Raw genomic sequence first — 18,962 nt, 5'->3', positions numbered from 1 at the left:
CAATAAATATTGGGCAAGAAGTAGAAAATACGTGGATAATGATCAATTTAGTGAGATGTACTGTTTAGAGAAAGTCATATTACCACATTACACTTCATTTTCAATTTTGTTTTATTTCATATTTGTCACTATCTTAGGAACATTATTTTTTTTTTTTGCTTTATTCCTTCCTTTTACAGTTTTCTTTTTTTTTAAATTTATTTTAATTTATTTTGCAATACAATTCAGTTCTACATATCAGCCACAGATTCCCTTGTTCTCCCCCCTCCTGTCCCCCTCACCTTCCCCCCAACCCCCCCCCATTCCCATCTCCTCCAGGGCAAAGCCTTCCCCACAGACTGAGGTCAACCTGGCAGACTCAGTCCAGGTAGGTCTAGTCCCCTCCTCCCAGGCCGAGCCAAACAATCCTGCATAGGCCCCAGGTTTCAAACAGCCAACTCATGCAATGAGCACAAGATCTGGTCCCACTGCCTGGATGCCTCCCAAACAGATCAAGCCAATCAACTGTCTCACCCATTCGGAGGGCCTGATCCAGTGGGGACCCCTCAGCCATTGGTTCATAGTTCATGTGTTTCCATTCATTTGGCTATTTGTCCCTGTGCTTTATCCAACCTTGGTCTCAACAATTCTCGCTCATATAAACCCTCCTCATTCTCGCTAATTTGGGCTGGAGAGGTGGCTCAGCCGTTAAAGGCTAGGCTCACAACCAAAAAATATAGGAACATTATTTTAACTTTGGTGATTTCACCTAACATTTGAAGGCAATTAGTGCTGGCCATTTTAAGACAGTATCTTGAGATAACATATGATACATACTTTTTTCAAGTCGATTCTAGTAATTCCTTGAAAACATAGTGATCTACTTGGTAATAAATATGTTGGACAGAATTTAAGAATAGACTCAAAGTTTGATGACAATTTTACTATTGAAAAACAAACAACAAAAACCCCTCCTGTCGGGCCAGCTGTAAATCTCTGCAGCTGCCCCGAAATGATTAACGGAGGAGAGAAGGAAAATGTCATGCCATTTAAGCCAGCATGGAGGGCAGACCTAAGACCGGCAGGCAGCCACATGGCAGTGTTGGTGAGGTTTTAGGAGAAAAAAGGAAGCCCAAAGTATCAGGAAAAGGATACTTAGGTTCTCAAAGGATACTTAGGTTCTGGCCAACATCCAAAACAAGAGATGGGGGGGGGAAAGAGGAAAGGTTGTGTTGTTATTCTGACTCAGCCCCCCAGAAAGGCAGGAAGAACCAGCTGAACCTCCTGGTGGCTTCTCTGGGGTGGGGGTGGGGTGGGGTGGGGTGGGGGAATTCCTGGGAAGGAAAAGCATAGTATCTCATTAAATGAAATTTACTCTGCCTATCTCTAGCCTGGCTTATGGCGAGTGCCCGTTCTGAGGGGAAGTCCCATGGCCAGGTGACTGACTTGACCTAATTAGAATGTTAGGTCTCCACCCTGGCTAGAGATTCCATTCTCTCGGCCAGTTGTTTTAGTGGGTTTTATTGCTACTCTGAGACTATGGTTTGAATGCAGCTGTGTCCCCTAACATTTCCGTGAGCTGGTAGTGGGACTTTAAGGAGGTGGAGCCCAGTGGGAGGCCCTGGGGTCACTGGGGAGTGTATTCTCAGAAGGGCTAGGCCTCCTTGTCTTCCTGTTCGGAGATACAATATTTTCATCTACAATCCTGCCATTGCCATCCATGCTGAGGGGAACAGCCCAGGTGGGTCCTGCGTAGAGTACTGTGCTCTCTTTAGCAGCTAAATTTGTGAGCTAAGGAAACCTCTTCTTTATAGTTAGCCTGTGCCATCACAGTACGAGAAATGCTAATAATGTCCCTTTTGACGAAAGCCCTTCCCTCACTCATATTCTCCAATGGCACAGCTCACGCAATAGGGTCAGAAATGCCCAATCATTTGTTATAATCCTCCATGTTGGGCGCATTAAATTTGGTTTGTGTTGACAGTATAGAAGACAATTTTATCATGTTAGGACCAAGTCATACTTCCCATTCAAAGGACCACCCGGAGACAAGAATTTAAGATTTTTTTTTTTTTTTTTTTTTTTTTTTTTTTGGTTTTTTCGAGACAGGGTTTCTCTGTGTAGCTTTGCGCCTTTCCTGGAACTCACTTGGTAGTCCAGGCTGGCCTCGAACTCACAGAGATCCGCCGGCCTCTGCCTCCCGAGTGCTGGGATTAAAGGCGTGCGCCACCACCGCCCGGCGAATTTAAGATTTTTTGACTCAGCACCTAAAACCTATCCACAGCTGAATATTTTGCTTCCTGGGATAAAGAGTTCTCCCCCTTGTAATTCCAAGAAGAGCGGAACTACCTGTCAGTGAAGCCACAGGGAAGAACCTCACACTTGCTTTCCAAGTCTACAACTACATGCTTCTCAGAGAGCCACTCCCACACACTGCACGTGACCTATCCACTTGACGACCACAGCATTCCAGAACCTGAAAGTAATATTTTTGATACTGTTTGGGTCTTTAAGATACAAATCAGCTTAAATTTACCGGAACAAACTTATTCTTTCCTGTTACAATGCAGCTGACAATCTGCCCCTTAACACCAATATAAATCTCATTAACGTTTTTTGTTGTTCAAGCAATAATTTTTTTTAGTCTCCTTTCTTACTCACCCTACATCTCCTCTAAAAGGATTTGAGTTTCTGCAGGTTACTCGATCACTGAAGATCCTACCCAGTGTGTCTCTGGAGTCAGCCTGGGTCTCCAGTCGTCCAGGTGACTGGAAGAATTTGTACTATGATGCATTCTTCCTTGCAATGTGTGAGTTTCCTAGTCCAAAATTCATTTCAGAAGGATCCACTGCTTGGTGTTATGGCTAAAACTGAAACAGTCTAGATAAACTGCTTTATAAAGGTTGTCAAGGTAGCACTAAGGGCCCTGAACTAGGATCAAAATGACTTTTCCACCTTTCCCAAGAAATGCTGCAGATACACACACACAAAAACAAAAACAAAAAAAGTGGGGAAATGATTTGGGGCACAGATGAATTGGGCACAGATTTTATATCACTTGCAAGGAGTCAATCAAGCCACAATTACGTTCACTTCAGATGGGACATGACACATGAGCCACACACCTGTGTAAACCCTTTATTGAAGCAACAATCAGACTACAGGATGGATCACACATCATGTTTTCATCTTATTACAGTGATATCAACGTATACCTTAGTCATTTGTTTATAGCTTTGAATTATTTCGTATTTCTTCCTGACACATTTTTCCATCTCATTTTCCGGTCTCACAAAGGATGTTCAGAACTAGTGAAGCACAGTAAACCAAACATAGATGCAAACATATTCTCTGAAACGAACTCACTGTTCGTGGTTCTGTAATATTAGAAAGAGACATCTTGAGGCTTTTATAATGAGTTAAATAATAAAATTAATTTATTCCATAATATTCTTAGAATGACTTCCTTTCTACTTTTATTCTATCTATCTTTAATGATTGAAGCATTCTCAGCGTTAGCCCCTTTACATTTATATTTGAGAAAAAAAAGTCATTTAAAGAGCATCTTTCTCACATGAGATTTTCTTGTATAATAGTCAAATACCTAGCCTTTTGGAAAATATAAGTAATTCTGTTCTATTTGATGATTTTTACCAATAAATGATTTGTTTTGTCAAAACCTGTTAATCTCTGAAGAAATCATAAAGAGGTCATTAAGAAAATGAATTTTGTTAATGGTTTGAAGGCTTTAATGGTGAAATGTAAAATCGATATCTTAAAGTTAACACATGTTCAAAGCTAGGTGTGTGAATATATAATGAAGTTTGGTTGATAGTTAAAGAGTTTCAGTAAGTGTTTAAGGAGTAACAATAGAAATGGGGATTACTTGGGGGGAGGGGTGGTGAGAGGATGCGTGAAGACATGAAGGATAGCAGTCAAGAATGTGCTGAAAAAATAGTGTTTGAAATAGACTTTAATGCTCCATTTCTTACCAAATGAAAACACGGATATCCCCAGTTAAGCTAACCATTGGGACTGCCATTTAAAGGTTCTAACACAGAATAAACATCCTCCTTCAAACCACGAAAGAAAAGATAATTGACTTGTTTTTCTAAAACATTTCTTCCAGTGCCAGATGGGTGTCCCCATAGTCCCCAAGAGCGGCTGCACTACGTATCCACTGTGCCTACTCAAAACATGCAAGCATTCTTCATGCTCTACACTCTGTGTGCCACAGAGCTAAGGAAATGCTCTGTCACCAGGGAATGACAACCCAGGCATGGGATTTAACGCATGTTCTCAGTCTGTTAATGTGGCTTACATATTCATAACTAGATTCATTCACGTTCCTTTCTCATCATCTCCCATTTGCCCTTCACAAGGACGTGTCCAGTTAAGGAAGAAACAAACAAGATAAAGAAGGAAAAGAGATTCCCAAATCCATTGAGTGGGCTATCCGGCCTTTCAGTCTTCCCTGTGAAAAAGTAATGTTCGTGAGCACCCCAGACGTTCTGGCCATAATGGCACGAAACAACAATGCTTGGCATGGGTGAGAACATTCAGATATTTCCAGAGCAATTTATATACAGTATGTATCACATAGATCACATTTGGTTCCTAGAGATTTTAGTCAAGTATTAGCATTTCTTTTTGCCAACTGTGATGTACAAAAAAGATGAGAACAACAGATGTGCCCTAAAGATATGAAAATATAAATATATAAAACAAAACATTATAAATTACATAGATTTTTTTCCCCATATAAAATTTTGGGTATTTTTCCCATTTAGAATAAATACCATCCAAGTTTATAGACCATCTAAGAGAATTAAATATGCATATGTATGTGAATCATTTTCAGAATTTCAAGAAAAAAAATTGCTAGAGGTATGACTAGGATGACTCAGAAACTAGAAACTGATTTTTTTTTTTAAGAATGACTATAGAAGACCCAAAGGACATACATAGGTTGGGATTGAGTGTTGAGCTTTTAAAAGTGCTCCAAACGAGTCCATTGTGCACAAGCATGCGTGCATCTGTGTTCAATGGAACTCCATGAATGATTCTAAGAACCTGAATGGTTCCCTGTTTTGGGGAAACTATCAGCTGAGTGTTATGAGGTCTTCCACCTTTCATATTCTAGTATGAGGCTGTTCTCATTTGGGAAGGTCCTGTGGAGGGGCAGCAAGAGCATAGAATTTCCGGATGGACAAATTCCATACCAAGCCAAGTTCCCTTTAAGGTTGGATACTGTTATACCGAGAACATTTGATACCTTAAAGAGGGAGGTTTGAAAATCATCCACTTGTTCTCTATCCCACTTCAGTCTAAAGAATCAAAATCAATCTGGACACATTCTTTGGTCATATATTTTAGCTCTTGCTAAATCTGCCTACTTTAGCTTATTATCCTTAATCAGTGTCTGTATGGCATGGATACCTTGCCCTCCACTTTCCATGGGGAAGTCTGCACATGGGCTTGGATGGACTGAGAATTGAGGAGAACAGAGTTCACATATCATCACAGAAGATTCACTAGTCAGTCCCTGTTGTTACTCTGGGTATCTATGTCAAAAGCAAGCATTTGTCAATTCCATGACAGTCATGGAATCTGTATATTGCAAGAGCTGGGACTAAAACTTTTCTTCAATGTGACTTTATAGAACCAGAGAGCCCCACAAGAAGTCCTGGCTCCTTATGGATGCAGGCTACAAGTTTCTTCAGGTGACCCATAAGACTTTTCAACTAGGTGCCAATAAAGAATTCCTCTTAAAGGGAAATCGGTCAAACTCCAAATCCCGTCAGATTGCTTTGCACATGGATTGTCTATAAGCCTGTCATGGTCATTAGTATAGTCAACCCTGCTACCCTCAGTTACAGATGCACCCACAGTAAAGTATGTACCACATAAGCTGTTCCTATTGACTTAAGGGTTATTACAGTTTGAAGACTTTCCACAAGATTCTAAATGAGCTTCAAGGGGTCATCTAGGCTACTGACCATTACTTGCATATTCTATTCACACTCAAATGAAATGATCAAAGCCTCAGTAAGAAAGGATGTCCAAGGACATTTCCTCTGATAGAGGGGTGATTACTAAACATCTGGGGTTGTTCTGACAACCCATGAGACCTCTGACGTCACAAGCCTGTCACACCCATCACCCTTGAGATGGCCTTGACTCTGATACATTCTTTTAGGTTTCAGTCTCCCTTGTTTGTGTCTGAAAATAAAATCACAGCACTCATCATTCTTACCATTAAATCTAAATTGTAGAAGTGGGACACATTATTTTTTGGAGGGGAAAAGTTCCAGAATTTGTTGAAGATGCTATGATCTCTTTCATTTGAGTAAGTAACAGGGCATCAAAATGGCATGGGAACCCAGAGATGAAAACAAAAATCTTTAAAACAATTGTGAAAAAAGTAAAAAAAAAAAAAAATTAAATAAAAATAAAAAGTTTTACTTTTGGGTTCTTTCTTTGAATGTGATGCCATGGAAAAAGAGCAGCACTCAGAGCTCATGCCAGCTTGCCCTCTCTTACAGAGAGGAGTTTTAAAATCAAGGCCCAGATTTGCTAAAAGCCTGGCAGCTGGTTGGTTATTGGCACAGTCAAGAATTAAATCTATGGATGGCTGGATTGTCTTGGTTCTCTAATATCAAGCTGCCTTACACACTGCATTTTGGCCAAAGAATCCAATCACTTCAGGATAAAATCCTCTATGTCATTATCCTAATTTTGCAAGTTGCCTTTCGACAATCAACAAGTTAAGCATGCAGTCTAAAGGGGACCTGGTTACACTCCTCACAGAGTGGCTAGTTGCTGCCCTAGGTCTAGTGCTGAGCTGAACAGCACCCTAAGGGCCCTGCAAGGCCTTCTGGGAAGCAGACATGCTGTACCTACAGGAATTCACCAAAGGCCTCTGTCTTCGGAAGCAATACATCTTCCAGGTAAAGAACCTGTCTTCATCTGGAGGGCGAGGGCACTTCCATGGAAACCATTTTTATGAGTGCTGTGGGTATATCTAAGCATTTATAATCTTGCTCCTCACCTCAAGCTGCGCTCACCTAACTGCTCTCAGAACTGGACAGGTAACCTTTTTTTTTTTTTATTTGACTGTTAAAGTGCTATTTGGGGGCAAAGTTTTTCTCAGTTTCACAATAGCAGCTTCATTGGAAACGAAAAGTGTATGAACATAGGTGTGCGGGTTTTTGTTTTTGTTTTTTAAGGAGAAAATTAGAAAAAAGAAGTGTAATAACTACTTTGGAGCATTACAAATGACATAGATATCAGCCGTGTCAGTGACTGACACCCAAGACTCTGAGGTAAACATACTAAGAAAAAATAAGGACAAAGGTGACATGAAAGGCTCCGTCAGAAAGAGCAATTAATATTAATATTAATAACAACTACTCTACTATAAAAGAACCGTGAAGATGATTAAAACTGAGAAGAAAGTGCAACCAACCCATGGATGAGCATTTGCTACTGTAGCAGACTTATAATTTTCCAAAGAAAAGCAATGCAGTGTGCATTAGACAGGGCTCCTGAACTCAGAATGTCTTACAAGAGTGTACTCTTGGCCAAAAGGGCATCGCCAATTAAGAGATTTGGCAGAGAATGGCCTCTACAATTCAGATCACGTGGACAGACCTCTGCCCCATCTTATCAGTTCTGTGCCCCAGCACTTCTCACGTCTTTTCCTACCGGGGTGAGTCTAGTCACATGAACTCCATGCAGGTGTCTTCCCTATCACGGGGCATCACTCCTACTAAGGGATGAGAGTCTCCTGGTAAGGCTTAGCGGCAAGTGCATACTACATTTGTATTACAAGGAGCAGCCCCTGATTTTTCTTGATATGCATAGCTTTTCGGAGTTAAGATTAGACATGGCTTTCATAAATAATGCAGGTGTTTTTGTCACATGTCACTGCTGGCTCTGTCGTTTCCAGGTGTGCTGGTGGCAGGCCTCGCTCTGGCGCCTCTACAGGTGACGCCTCTTCAGACGTCAGCTCCGTGGTCGTTATGTCTGTCGAAGGCTCTCCAGTCTCTGGGGAGTGTTCCTCTGATGGTTCTGTCTCCTCTTCATCTCTGACCTCAAACTGTCCGCCCTCCTGGTCATCCACATGATCCTTTTTGGACTGCGGGTGAACCGAAACCTTGATGGCAATCTGCTGGGGCTGTTCATGCAACGACGAGGCATCTGAGTCGGCGGTGGGGGAGTCACTTCGCTTCAGAGAGTTGGGGATTGTGTAGACCTCATCCCTATCTGCGGCTTCCTGGCCTTCTGGGGTATGCCGCACAAAATTCTGCCCCTGCTCCTCTAGGCCGACCACTTCCATGATCTCCTCCATGATCGTCCTGCAGTTCATGATGAGGGGAGGCAGGGGCACACTTCTGGCAAGCTCTTCGATGTACCGGGCAAATTCCATGGTTTTGAACTGGGTCACTTTGGCAAGCTCTAAGGTTTTGGCTGAGGTGATAATGGGGATGCGCTTAGCGATCTCGAATGCCTTCTGCAGCTTCTCGGCCCCTTCTGTCCTAAAGAAGTCGTTGATGGCTTTCTCAGTCTTCTTCAGGTGGCTGCTCATCATACACAGGCGGGTGATGTTGAGGATCATGACGACGGTGAAGGCCACGAGGCACACAACCATATAGTACACACCCATGTCTCCAGAGGTAAAGACGACTCGCAGGGTCACTGTGTTGTTTACGGTGCCATAGCTGTTCGACGCCACACACGTGTATTTACCTCTGTCTGAGAAGGACACCTTGGTGATGTTCAGGAGGCCGCCATGCAACATTTGCCATTTTCCTGTCAGAAGGGAAGGAAGAGAATTCAACGGAGGGTATATGATTTCCGTGGCCGCACAATCTTATGCCCGCCCATCCCCTCTGCAACGCTGTAAGGAAGCACTAATGCTGGCCGTATATTACGGGCAATAAAGGCCCACTTGAGCAATTTCACCAAGGTTACCTATTTAGAAGTAGTATATGTAACCAGTGCACGGGTTGGTACTTGAAAAGGTGTATGCTTTTCCGAAACTCCCCCTTCCTTCTTTTCGTGGTGAGAGGGTTCAAACCCAGGGCTCAAACCCATGCTAGACAAGTGCTCTCCCAGCGAGCTGCATTCCGAGGCTCTAGTGTCCCACTGCCCCATATCCCTCCCTCCCAACTTCATGCCCTCCTTCTCTAGGTGGTTATTAATAATCCCCTCCATCCAGTCAGTGGTGTCTGTGTCCATGTGGGTGTGGGGACATTCACTGGAGTTTGGGCAGCCTCCCAGGGGCAATGTCCCCAGAGGAGTACGACTTCTTCAGTAGACAAGGTTATGTTGTTAATTACACACTATAGTGTGGAATTCCAATTCCTGGTGGAAGATAAGACAAATAATCCGGAAAACACAGTGTTTTTAAGAAAGAGTTCCTTAAGGTACCCTGTGCTTTCGTAGCTTGCCTGTGAGCAGAACTCCACTGAACATACCTCATAGGAAGTGAGAGCTCCGAGAATGGAAAGCATTTTGGGTTCAACATAAAACCTGGAGAAAATCAATTAAGTCATAATGGTTTGCTTGGGTGACCCATATTTAGGACTGATATTATCCTTCTATGACTTTGGCTAATTAAACATAATTTATGTCACTAATTTTGAGAATTCACAGTGAAGTATCTATACTGTTCAGAGTTATAAGCTGACAGCGAGGATTCGGAGGTCAAATATAAATTAATATCAACTAGCTTTAGCCTTGAAAATGAATGAAGCCCACCAGGATGATGATAAGCCTGGCAAGGAGAAGACACTTTGAACAATACTACCTTACACTAACTAGCCTGGGAATGACGTTTTAAATTCAGTGGGATGGGATGAATTCCGAGCCTGCCTCCCGGCAGCTCTCAAGATTTCTGTGAAGTAGGATATCAGGTTTGGTTTCCAAGTATCGGATCAGAGTCAAAAATGAAATCTTAATACCCACCTCATGTCGTCTCCCAGAGAGCAATGAAGCTCCAAGGTAAGTCTCTCGGGAGTTTTAAGGAATGGGCAGATAATTGTTCAGAAAAGGCATCTTGTCCTCTGAACTAACCAACCAGAGGAGCCTCCTGAGAGGTTGGATGATTTAAGTGTCTGCGATCGCCATATATCCGACTTGCCTCTCCCCAACACGGTAGTGACTCATTTGCAATTAAAAGTCTGGTGAGGCTGAGACTAGCTCAACTCCTCCTGATGGCTGAGAACTTGCCTCACATTCACAAGGCCCGAGTTCAAACCCCAGCACTGGTAAGTTCCCAAGCTCATAAACGGTCAGGGTCTCAAAGGACTGCTGTCTGAGGTATGAGAAGGCCTGGTGTCGTCTAAGCCAACAGACATGCCTACAGAGGCTATATTCACCCATGTGGTACTTTCCCGGGGTTCCAGCACCTCCCTGTTGCTCCCTGCAGGGATTGGGCGGGCAGGAGGCCTCCTCTTCCACACCGTCACATTTCTTTGCCTTCTGGAAGAACGCATGTGAAGAGTGATTCCTGGTGTCCTCAACTAACCCTCCTCTCTGTCAATCCAGCCAGTGTACTTCCCCTAAGAGTAGAAAGCTCTGGCTTAGAGTCTAGCGATGTCAGTTTCCAGTGACTGCGTGGGAACAGGCAAACCCAGCACGTGGCCTGTGAGAGTCTCCATTCGGAGGCAGTTCAGGCACGCTTTCATTCCCTGAGCGTGAATTTTAATCTTTCTGCCACAGATGTGGCTGCATAGACAATGACTGGAGGCCGGGGAAGCTGCTTTATCAGTTTATTTTCTTAGAACGGGCACGTTTCGTGTAGACTACAGCAGGCATGGGGGTGAGGGGTGGGGAAGACCCCCATGGATGGACAGTTTATTCTGCATGGAAGGTGCTGGGTTTCAGAACAGCCTGGGAAGGTGTTCTCCTATCTGCCTGCCTTCGGTTGGAAATAAGACGGGATGCAGGAGAGTGAGAGACGAGAAGGGTCAATTTAGTTATCTCCACACCGAGGCCTTTCTCCACCCATTACCCGGAGAAATTATTATCATCACAAAGCTGGAGCAGTATGCACTTGGGACAGGAGAAAGCAGGAGAACAGTAAATACAAACAGAAGCTTTCTCCCCATGCTTGAACAGGAACCACTTTCATAGAAAAAGAAAGTGCAAAAACACACAGCAGCTACAAAGAATGGGTGTTTTCCTCTAGTGAGTATTTTTTGATGTTCTGAATTTGACCTTTATATTTTTTCCAGACATACTTTAAATTTTCTATTGACTCTCATTTATCTAATTTGAGGCCAAGCAGTTAAATTCAGACATGCAGATACTTTGAAAGTGTCTTATTGTATTGTTAAAAGGAGCATGGAATCAAACATGAGCCAGTTTGTTGATAACTGCAGTTCATTCTGGGAAACTGGTCTTCTAGCACGTAGCTGATACTTACAAATATGGTTCACAGCTCAGAACTATGATTCCTCAAACTGACATCTCTTCGATGCTTTCTCCAGCACAAAAGTCTCACTTTTTCTTACAAAAGCTTTTTATTCACGGGTAAGTGTATACACCGGCATAAGTTTATATGCACAATGTACGTTGCTGAGCCCAAGGAAGCCAGAAAAGGGAGTCAGGACCATGGAACTGGAGTTACAGGTGGTTGCGAGCCATCCTGTGGGTACTCGGAACCAAACCTGGGTTGCAAGAGCAGTCCGTGCCCTTAACCACTGAGCCATCTCTCCAGGCCTTGTTTGCTTTTAAAGTTTGAAGCCCAAACATATATATGCGAAGTGAGTATTGTGACTTAACTGTAAGGCAAAACAAATATAAATACATATCTTGTGATCCCCAAACAGTTTTTTTAAACCATCATTGTAGTTAAATAACAGACTACCACCCTCTACCCGCAATTTCCTAGTCCATCCTAGGAGGACACGGCACACCAATTTAGTCCTTGAAACCAACAACATGTTTGCTTTACGGATTTGCCCGTGTGTCCTACAGTAAAGTGAACACGTGCTCTAGATTAACATTCCGTCACCACATCACAGAGCAAGTCTAAATAGTGGAAGCCTGTAAACGCACACCCCCCCCACATGCACACCCACACTCCCCCACATACATACAAATACACACACCAACACACACACACACCAACACACACACACCAACACACACACACCCCCAATACACATACACACATATACATACCCACACATATACACACACACACACACCAACACACACACACCAACACACACACACCCCCAATACACATACACACATATACATACCCACACATATACACACACACACACCAACACACACACACACACACCAATACACACACATACACACACACACACACACACACACACACACACACACACACACACACACACCTTCCAATGCTCCTGTCAGATGAACTGAGGTTCTGATTATCTCCAAGAGTATCTGTTTCTTTCTCTTGGCTGCTAAAGTTCTCTCTTTTCTGGACACTAAGACTCCAAATTCTACTTAACCTCAGCTTCCCCTCTGATTAGCGAAAAATATATGTGTACACGATCATTTAACACATAGAGACCTGAAAACCAGGAAGATGTCATGAATTATGCTTGGTGGTTTTCCTCCATCAGGTTGGACCAGGCTCAAGAAACATCTCCGCAGAGTAGACCCCAGCTGGCAACATGGGGTGCATCCTTTCTGTGCTGTAAGGGCCCGTCCACCTCCGTCTGCGAGGATACCCTTCCCTGAGACCTATGCTGGAAGGGGCCCAACTTTGGCTGCCAGAACGTGAAAGGCATACGGACACCCACAGTGACTGTCTGTCACAGGACATCTTCAGTGCCATGAATACGAAGCAGGGCACACACCATGCTGCTGCCGAGCGGTTTAAACTGTAGCTGGTGGGAATGTCAGAGCTATGCGCTGAATTTTCATGAAGCCACACCACTTCAGTGCAAATAAAAACCTGAAGTGTCAGCAGCGGGAGCCAAGACAGCTCCACCAGCAATGATTTGGGAGGCAATAAAAAGGGCAGACTGTTAATGATTACTCTGCCTCCTGAAAATAGCACAAGACCAAATGGCCAGCCTTTCCTACACTCATTGCATTCCTCCTCCTACCCACTTTCTGTGTCTAGCTCAGGTTGTCGCCCCTACCCTCAAATTCCAAATTCTTTCTCTCCATCCTCTTTCTTCCCGGTGGTGCTGCTTTGCAAAGTGACAGTACCTCAGAGGCTTCAGGGTAAGACACAGACACATCCATTATTGTAGATTAGTGGTCACCTAGCAATCTGTCATTGTCTTCCCTAGGAACTCCAGACATGCGAGCCCCTCTCACGTGTGAATGAGCATGTGGTGACAACCTCTCCTTTGCCAAGAGAAGAGCTACCAGATGTGGGTTGGGAGCTGTGCCGCAGGACGTGTGCTGGGCTTCACAACAGAGCTGACATTTTTCAGAAGGGCAGCGGCTCTCTTTTATCTTGCCCACTCACTCAGTCAACAGATATCATTGAATAAATTGTCTGTGTACCAGGCTCCACGCTAGACGAGGAGCATACAAAGATGAGTAAGACACGATTCCTGACTACAAAAAAAATCATCCGGGCCCCACGGGGAGAAGACTCCAACTGACAGCTCTAGGACTGTGTGCCAAGTGCCAAGGCGTGTGGACGAGGGGCGGGCAGCAGGGGGAAAGGGAATGAAGGAACAGAGAGGAGACTCTAAGGGCCAGCGGGGGTGGGGGGGGGGAGCAAGAGAGAGCACAGCATGAGCTGCTGAGCTGACAAACCATGTATAAAACTGAAGCAGGGCTCGGATGGAGACAGGCTTGAAAGGACTCCAGGCCAGGGTGCAGGGGGCCCTCATCACACATAGCAGAGCAGGAGCACGGGGGTCCTTCGACTTCTGCATCTCCCTTTGACTGTTCCAGACACAACATGCACATTTCCTCTAACAGAGAGGGCCCCGACCACTTCCTCTCTGCGGACACCACTCCTATCTCCTCACTCTGAGCCCCCTGCCTGACTTCACCCTCATAGCCCATCTCATGCTTTGAATGGCCATCTCTGACCCCGATTAGGTCAGAGAAGAAAAATCTGAAAGTCCAGATCAGAAGTAACTAAGAGTTCTAAGAGTAAGAAGGCATTTCAGATCACTGGAGAAAGACCTTTGGGCTGACTGGACATTGGAAAGAAGGCATGTAAATCTCTGCTTTATGTAATACATAAAAATCCATTCAAGCACTCTTAAGATATAAAGTTTAAACTATGAAATTAATTGAAGGCATACAACTTTTGGAAACCTGGGGGACAGAGGCCTTTTCTAGGCTTTTAAAAGAATTTCAGACACTATAAAGGAAAATGTTGATGGATCACATTTTCCACCAAATGAACATATTTTGAATCGTAAAAACTTATCACAGAAAAGTTAGAAGAAAGTTACAGACTGGGAGAAAATTCTAGAATATGTGACAGACAAATGCTTAATGACTATGAAACATAAAACAACACAATAAAAACCCCAAATAAACAACAACAACAACAACAACACCTTATGAGTTAAGACAAAATCCAAACGAAGAATAGGGAAATATATACAAACAGGCAATTTATAAGAAATAAGGACCAGAAATAGTATCAGAGTTTTCTGGCCAGGACTGATGAAATAAACCATCATTAAACTTAAAGGGTTCAAAGCCCTGTTTTAAAAGATTAACTTTCACTTTGTTTGTTGCCAAAATAAAGAGGAGGGCAATGATTGCAAATTGCATTGCTCAGAAGGTAGGGAAGGACATTCCTCCTGTGGCAGGTAGGTTAAACTGGTTGGATGAGCTTTTGGAAGCATGATTGGAGGCCTCTATAACCTTCCTGTAGACCTCTTGCCATTTATCAAATCAGGTAAGCCCCTTGACCAATGGGCAAACACTAATAAACACGCCAAAAAAAATCAAGGCAATGAAAAAAATTTCATTTTCAGACTAATAATAATATGTCTTGCTCGGATTATATCTCCTCCTAGAATTCCCCTCCTCTGGGGAAGGGTATAGTTCCAGAACATTCCTTCCCTTCCAGCTGTCTCTAGGAGAAGCTGCACCTTGGTTCCAAGGCAGGAAGGTGATAAGCCTGGGACCATGATCCTGGCATGTAGGCCTGTGCATGAGTCACAGCACAATTTCACACCAGTAGGACAGCAGACCTATGAGATCAACAGAACTACATGCTAGGATTCTGCCACTCCCCGAGCTGCATGACCACACATGCGCAGTTCAGTAGCTAAACAAGGGGTCTTACATCTTACATCATCCATGCGCAGCATGGTCACGCAATCTGTGCATGCGTGGCGTGGCTCTGTAAGCCCACCTGCGCATGTGCAGGGGAATCCTTAAAAGCCGGACACAGACTCCTCCTCTTTCTTCTGCTCTCTGGCCCTCCCCTCCTACTCACGTGTCTCTTCCCAGGCCTGGCCACGCTCTCTTCTGTCTCCCCTCTTCCTCCTAATAAAGCTCTGATACTGGGTTTTGTCATGCCTTGTGGCTCATGACCTCTCTCTAACGGTAACCAGCGCCATATACTTTTTTTTTTTTTTTTTATTATGTATACAGTGTTCTGTGTTTGCCTGCAGGCCAGAAGAGGGCATCAGATTTCATTACAGATGGTTGTGAGCCACCATGTGGTTGCTGGAAATTGAACTCAGGACCCCTGGAAGAGCAGCCAGTGCTGAGCCATCTCTCCAGCCCACATTACATAATTGGAGTTAAACCTATAAGCAACAAGGAACCCTCCCAAGGCAGGCACTATTGTGATTCAACATGAGACCAGCACACGGCACCATTACAACTATCTGGCACCTTCGTGGACAACCTTTGCTTGTAGTGGGTAGCCATTCCAGCTTTGATCTGGAAGTTCCAACCCCCATTGAGGCTTCAGTAACTGTCACGCCTACAAGGTGGGGCCGAGAGAGGACCCTGAAGATCCAAGATCCAGATGCGCCAGCTCTCTTGGTTCCTGGACCCTGGATGCTGGAGGTAGACCAAGTAGAGTTCTCCAGAGAACAGCGCCGCCACCGGACTGCGCTATACCTTTCCTAGACTCTGTTACCTATCCCTTCACTTGTGAGTTACCCCACAAAATAAACCCCCCTTTTAACTACATGGAGTGGCCTTAATAATTTCACCAGTATTTGCTCAGACCACCGATGCGTGGAAATGAACATCGTCCACAAGTTAAAGAGCTAAAGAGCCACAAGGAAAGTGAGGACATCAACCTACAAAGATCCAGTGGGTGGTCACAGCTAGCGTCTCCAAACACCAGTCCTGCAGTTTTCCTGTTTGTTTGGTTTGTTTTTCCCCATGGCTGAGCATTAAAGAGAAACACTAGGCTCTCAGGCCATCCACAGGTTGTTCGTTTGAAGGAAGGAATTTCTCCCTTAGCCACATCACTCGGAATGTATGCATGACCCGGCTGATATGTGGGTCCTCTCTACCCCCAGGGAGTCAGGCAAAGAGATTAAAACTCTGCTCCCAATCCTCGGGTACGGTGGACTCTTCAGCTCCACACACCCCCACCTCGCAAGGAGGAGGGTTCAATCTGACAAAATCAGCATGCTATTTTTTGAAACTAATTTACATAAAAATGATCAGGTGGCGAGCACTCAAATGTATACGTTTATGCAAATATAAAAAAAAGACAGTCTCTTGAATGAGTATTCCATTACACTGAGTCTTCAAATAGGCATACAACACATGTGTTTGTGCCTATAAATGGGACGCGCATTTTCTGCTGTGCGAAATCCAGACTGCTGAGGAGAAAGGATCTCATGCCTCTCTATAAAATATAATTGAAAACAAATTTAGAACTCCACGGCTGCACCTGTTCCCCGGCCTCTACGACAGATGACAGACCCTTGAAGTCACCGTGTGAGTCGGGTTACAAACACTACAAGCTGCAAGCCCTCTGGAGGTCTTATCCCCACCCCTCAATCCTCCCTAAGAGTCCTCTTCAGAGAGAGTGCTGGGGCCGTTCTAATAAGCTTATTACCTGTGTCATACGGAGCAAAAGTGGCTTGGGATAATAGCTCAGCTATCAGCGCAGGAAGGTCGGGGTGGAAGGATTTTGCTGTTCAAATCGGCACTTCTGTCCTGCTTAGAGCAATTAATATCTGAAAAGAGCCTGCTGCCTTTATATCCTTGCAAATGAGAGAAAAAAAAACCCTGATCCTCTTGCTAATTTGATATGATAATCTTAATTTTTAACAAAAGTGCCAAGCATGTCCTTCTATGCACGCTAGCTATAAGCTTTTTCTAAGAGCAGCTCCACATGGTTTACCAATACAGGAGGATAATCCACTTGCTTCATGAAAGTGACTTCCATTTGGGGGATCTCAACTGTCATTCTTATGTTAGGTGGATCTGAAAGAGCCTTTTCATGGCTAAGACTAGCTGCCTGGGCTTACATTCCCAAATCAAGCATAACTCACTAAAGAAACACGCAAATGGTGGTGGTTAACGTTAACATGGACCCAAACACCATTAACTGACCCCCTTTTTGGGAAAATACACTAAGAGTTTAAAGACCTGCCTCAAAGGTCTACTTCAGAAGGTTTCTTTAGTGAGTGGGGAGTGTCTCTTTGGGTAAGAGCAAGGCTGCTCAATAGTGGCGCAGTGGCCCATGGAGCTGGGTGATTCTGTTTTGTCGTAGGACCTATTCTGCCCATTGCAGGCTTTGAGCAGCATCCTTGACTCTTGTCCATTAGACAATGACAGTGGGCTCCCCTGTAGATCCCCTTTACAAGAAGCAAACTTGTCTCAGAATTGGCCACATAGACTCTTGGGGGTAGTAGGAGCTGAAAGCCCATACACGTACAATCAAAGTGGAAAGTTTACCTTGCACAGAATGTACTTTGTCATTTCCATATAGTTTGCCTGTAGGAGAAGGAAGGTATCAGTCATCATGGGTACTTTGTATGCAAAAGTGAATGGCCACTAAACTGTCAAAAGGTTATGTTGAAATAATTTGGAATTTCAAATAGCATTTAAGGGAATGTTTATCTTTTGCACTTACTGAAAAAATACGGCTATTATTAGTGTGCGTGTCACAATACATGCGTGGAGGTCAGAGGGGACATCCTTGAGTTGGGTCTCACCTTCCACTGTAGGTTCCCGAGGCTCAAACTCAAGTTGTCAGGCTTGCAAGGTAAGTGCTTTTCATCTACTTGTCTTGTCTTGCCAGCCAAAGATAAATTTTAAAGAAGTTCAATTTATTTTGGCTTATGTATATGAGTGTTTTGCCTGCATGCATATATGTGTACCTTGTGAATGCCTGATGCATGCAGACGCCAGCAGAGGGCATTGGATCCTCTGGAAATGGAGCTACGGATGGTTGTGAGCCACCATATGGGTGCTCAGAATCAAATCTAGTCTCTTGTCAGAGCAGCCAATGCACTTAGCTGCTGAGCCATTTCTCCAGCCATCCAAAAGCAATTTTTGTGAGGTTGAAAACCAAGACAAAAAAAAGGAGAAATTATCCGAACATTCTTTGTGTTACAAAAGACTCTATATTAGGAAATGGAGATTTTAGCACTTGAAATATATTATTGTGAGGACAGAACAGAATAGTAACAAAAATAGCAGCTGTCATTTACTGTGAGCTTCGTAAGTTCTAGGTACCATGCCAAGCATTTAACAGACAAGTATTTATTTACTCAAGACTTGCAAGTCTGGCTTGGTAGTAAAGGAACAATCCTCTCTGGTTTACAGAAGAGAAAACTGGGGCTTAGAAGTGCTCACCACTGCAATTGCATAAACGTGGTTTAATGCCTTTGGGAGTGTTCATAAATTCTCAGGCATTTAATGTGCTAAATGGAGAATTTGTGGAGGTTTGTATAGATTGAGTTCCTACTTTCCACTGATGGTAAAGGACTATTTGTATTTGATGTTGTAAGAACTGGTCCCCTATATGTTACATATACTGCACATTATATGTAGTATAGGTGTGCATG

General features: G+C 43.8%; 1 protein-coding gene across 4 annotated transcripts in view; it reads right to left on the bottom strand.

Moving 5' to 3' along the window:
* Positions 1 to 3,103: 3,103 nt before the first annotated feature.
* Mfap3l (microfibril associated protein 3 like) overlaps positions 3,104 to 18,962 on the bottom strand; it is a 43,245-nt gene continuing 27,386 nt past the window's right edge. For all 4 annotated transcript variants that reach the window (XM_052752333.1, XM_052752331.1, XM_052752332.1 and 1 more), the window contains one exon: positions 3,104 to 8,793. In XM_052752333.1, coding sequence (XP_052608293.1) covers positions 7,862 to 8,793 — 932 coding nt within the window. In that variant the 3' untranslated portion in view covers positions 3,104 to 7,861. The remainder of the gene's footprint in view (positions 8,794 to 18,962) is intronic.

Source organism: Peromyscus californicus, unplaced genomic scaffold (genome assembly GCF_007827085.1).
Source record: "Peromyscus californicus insignis strain IS unplaced genomic scaffold, ASM782708v3 Scaffold_23__1_contigs__length_62951481, whole genome shotgun sequence".
Classification (NCBI taxonomy): Eukaryota; Metazoa; Chordata; class Mammalia; order Rodentia; family Cricetidae; genus Peromyscus; species Peromyscus californicus.
Note: the sequence above shows the minus strand (reverse complement) of the source record. Positions and strands in the feature narration are given on the sequence as shown.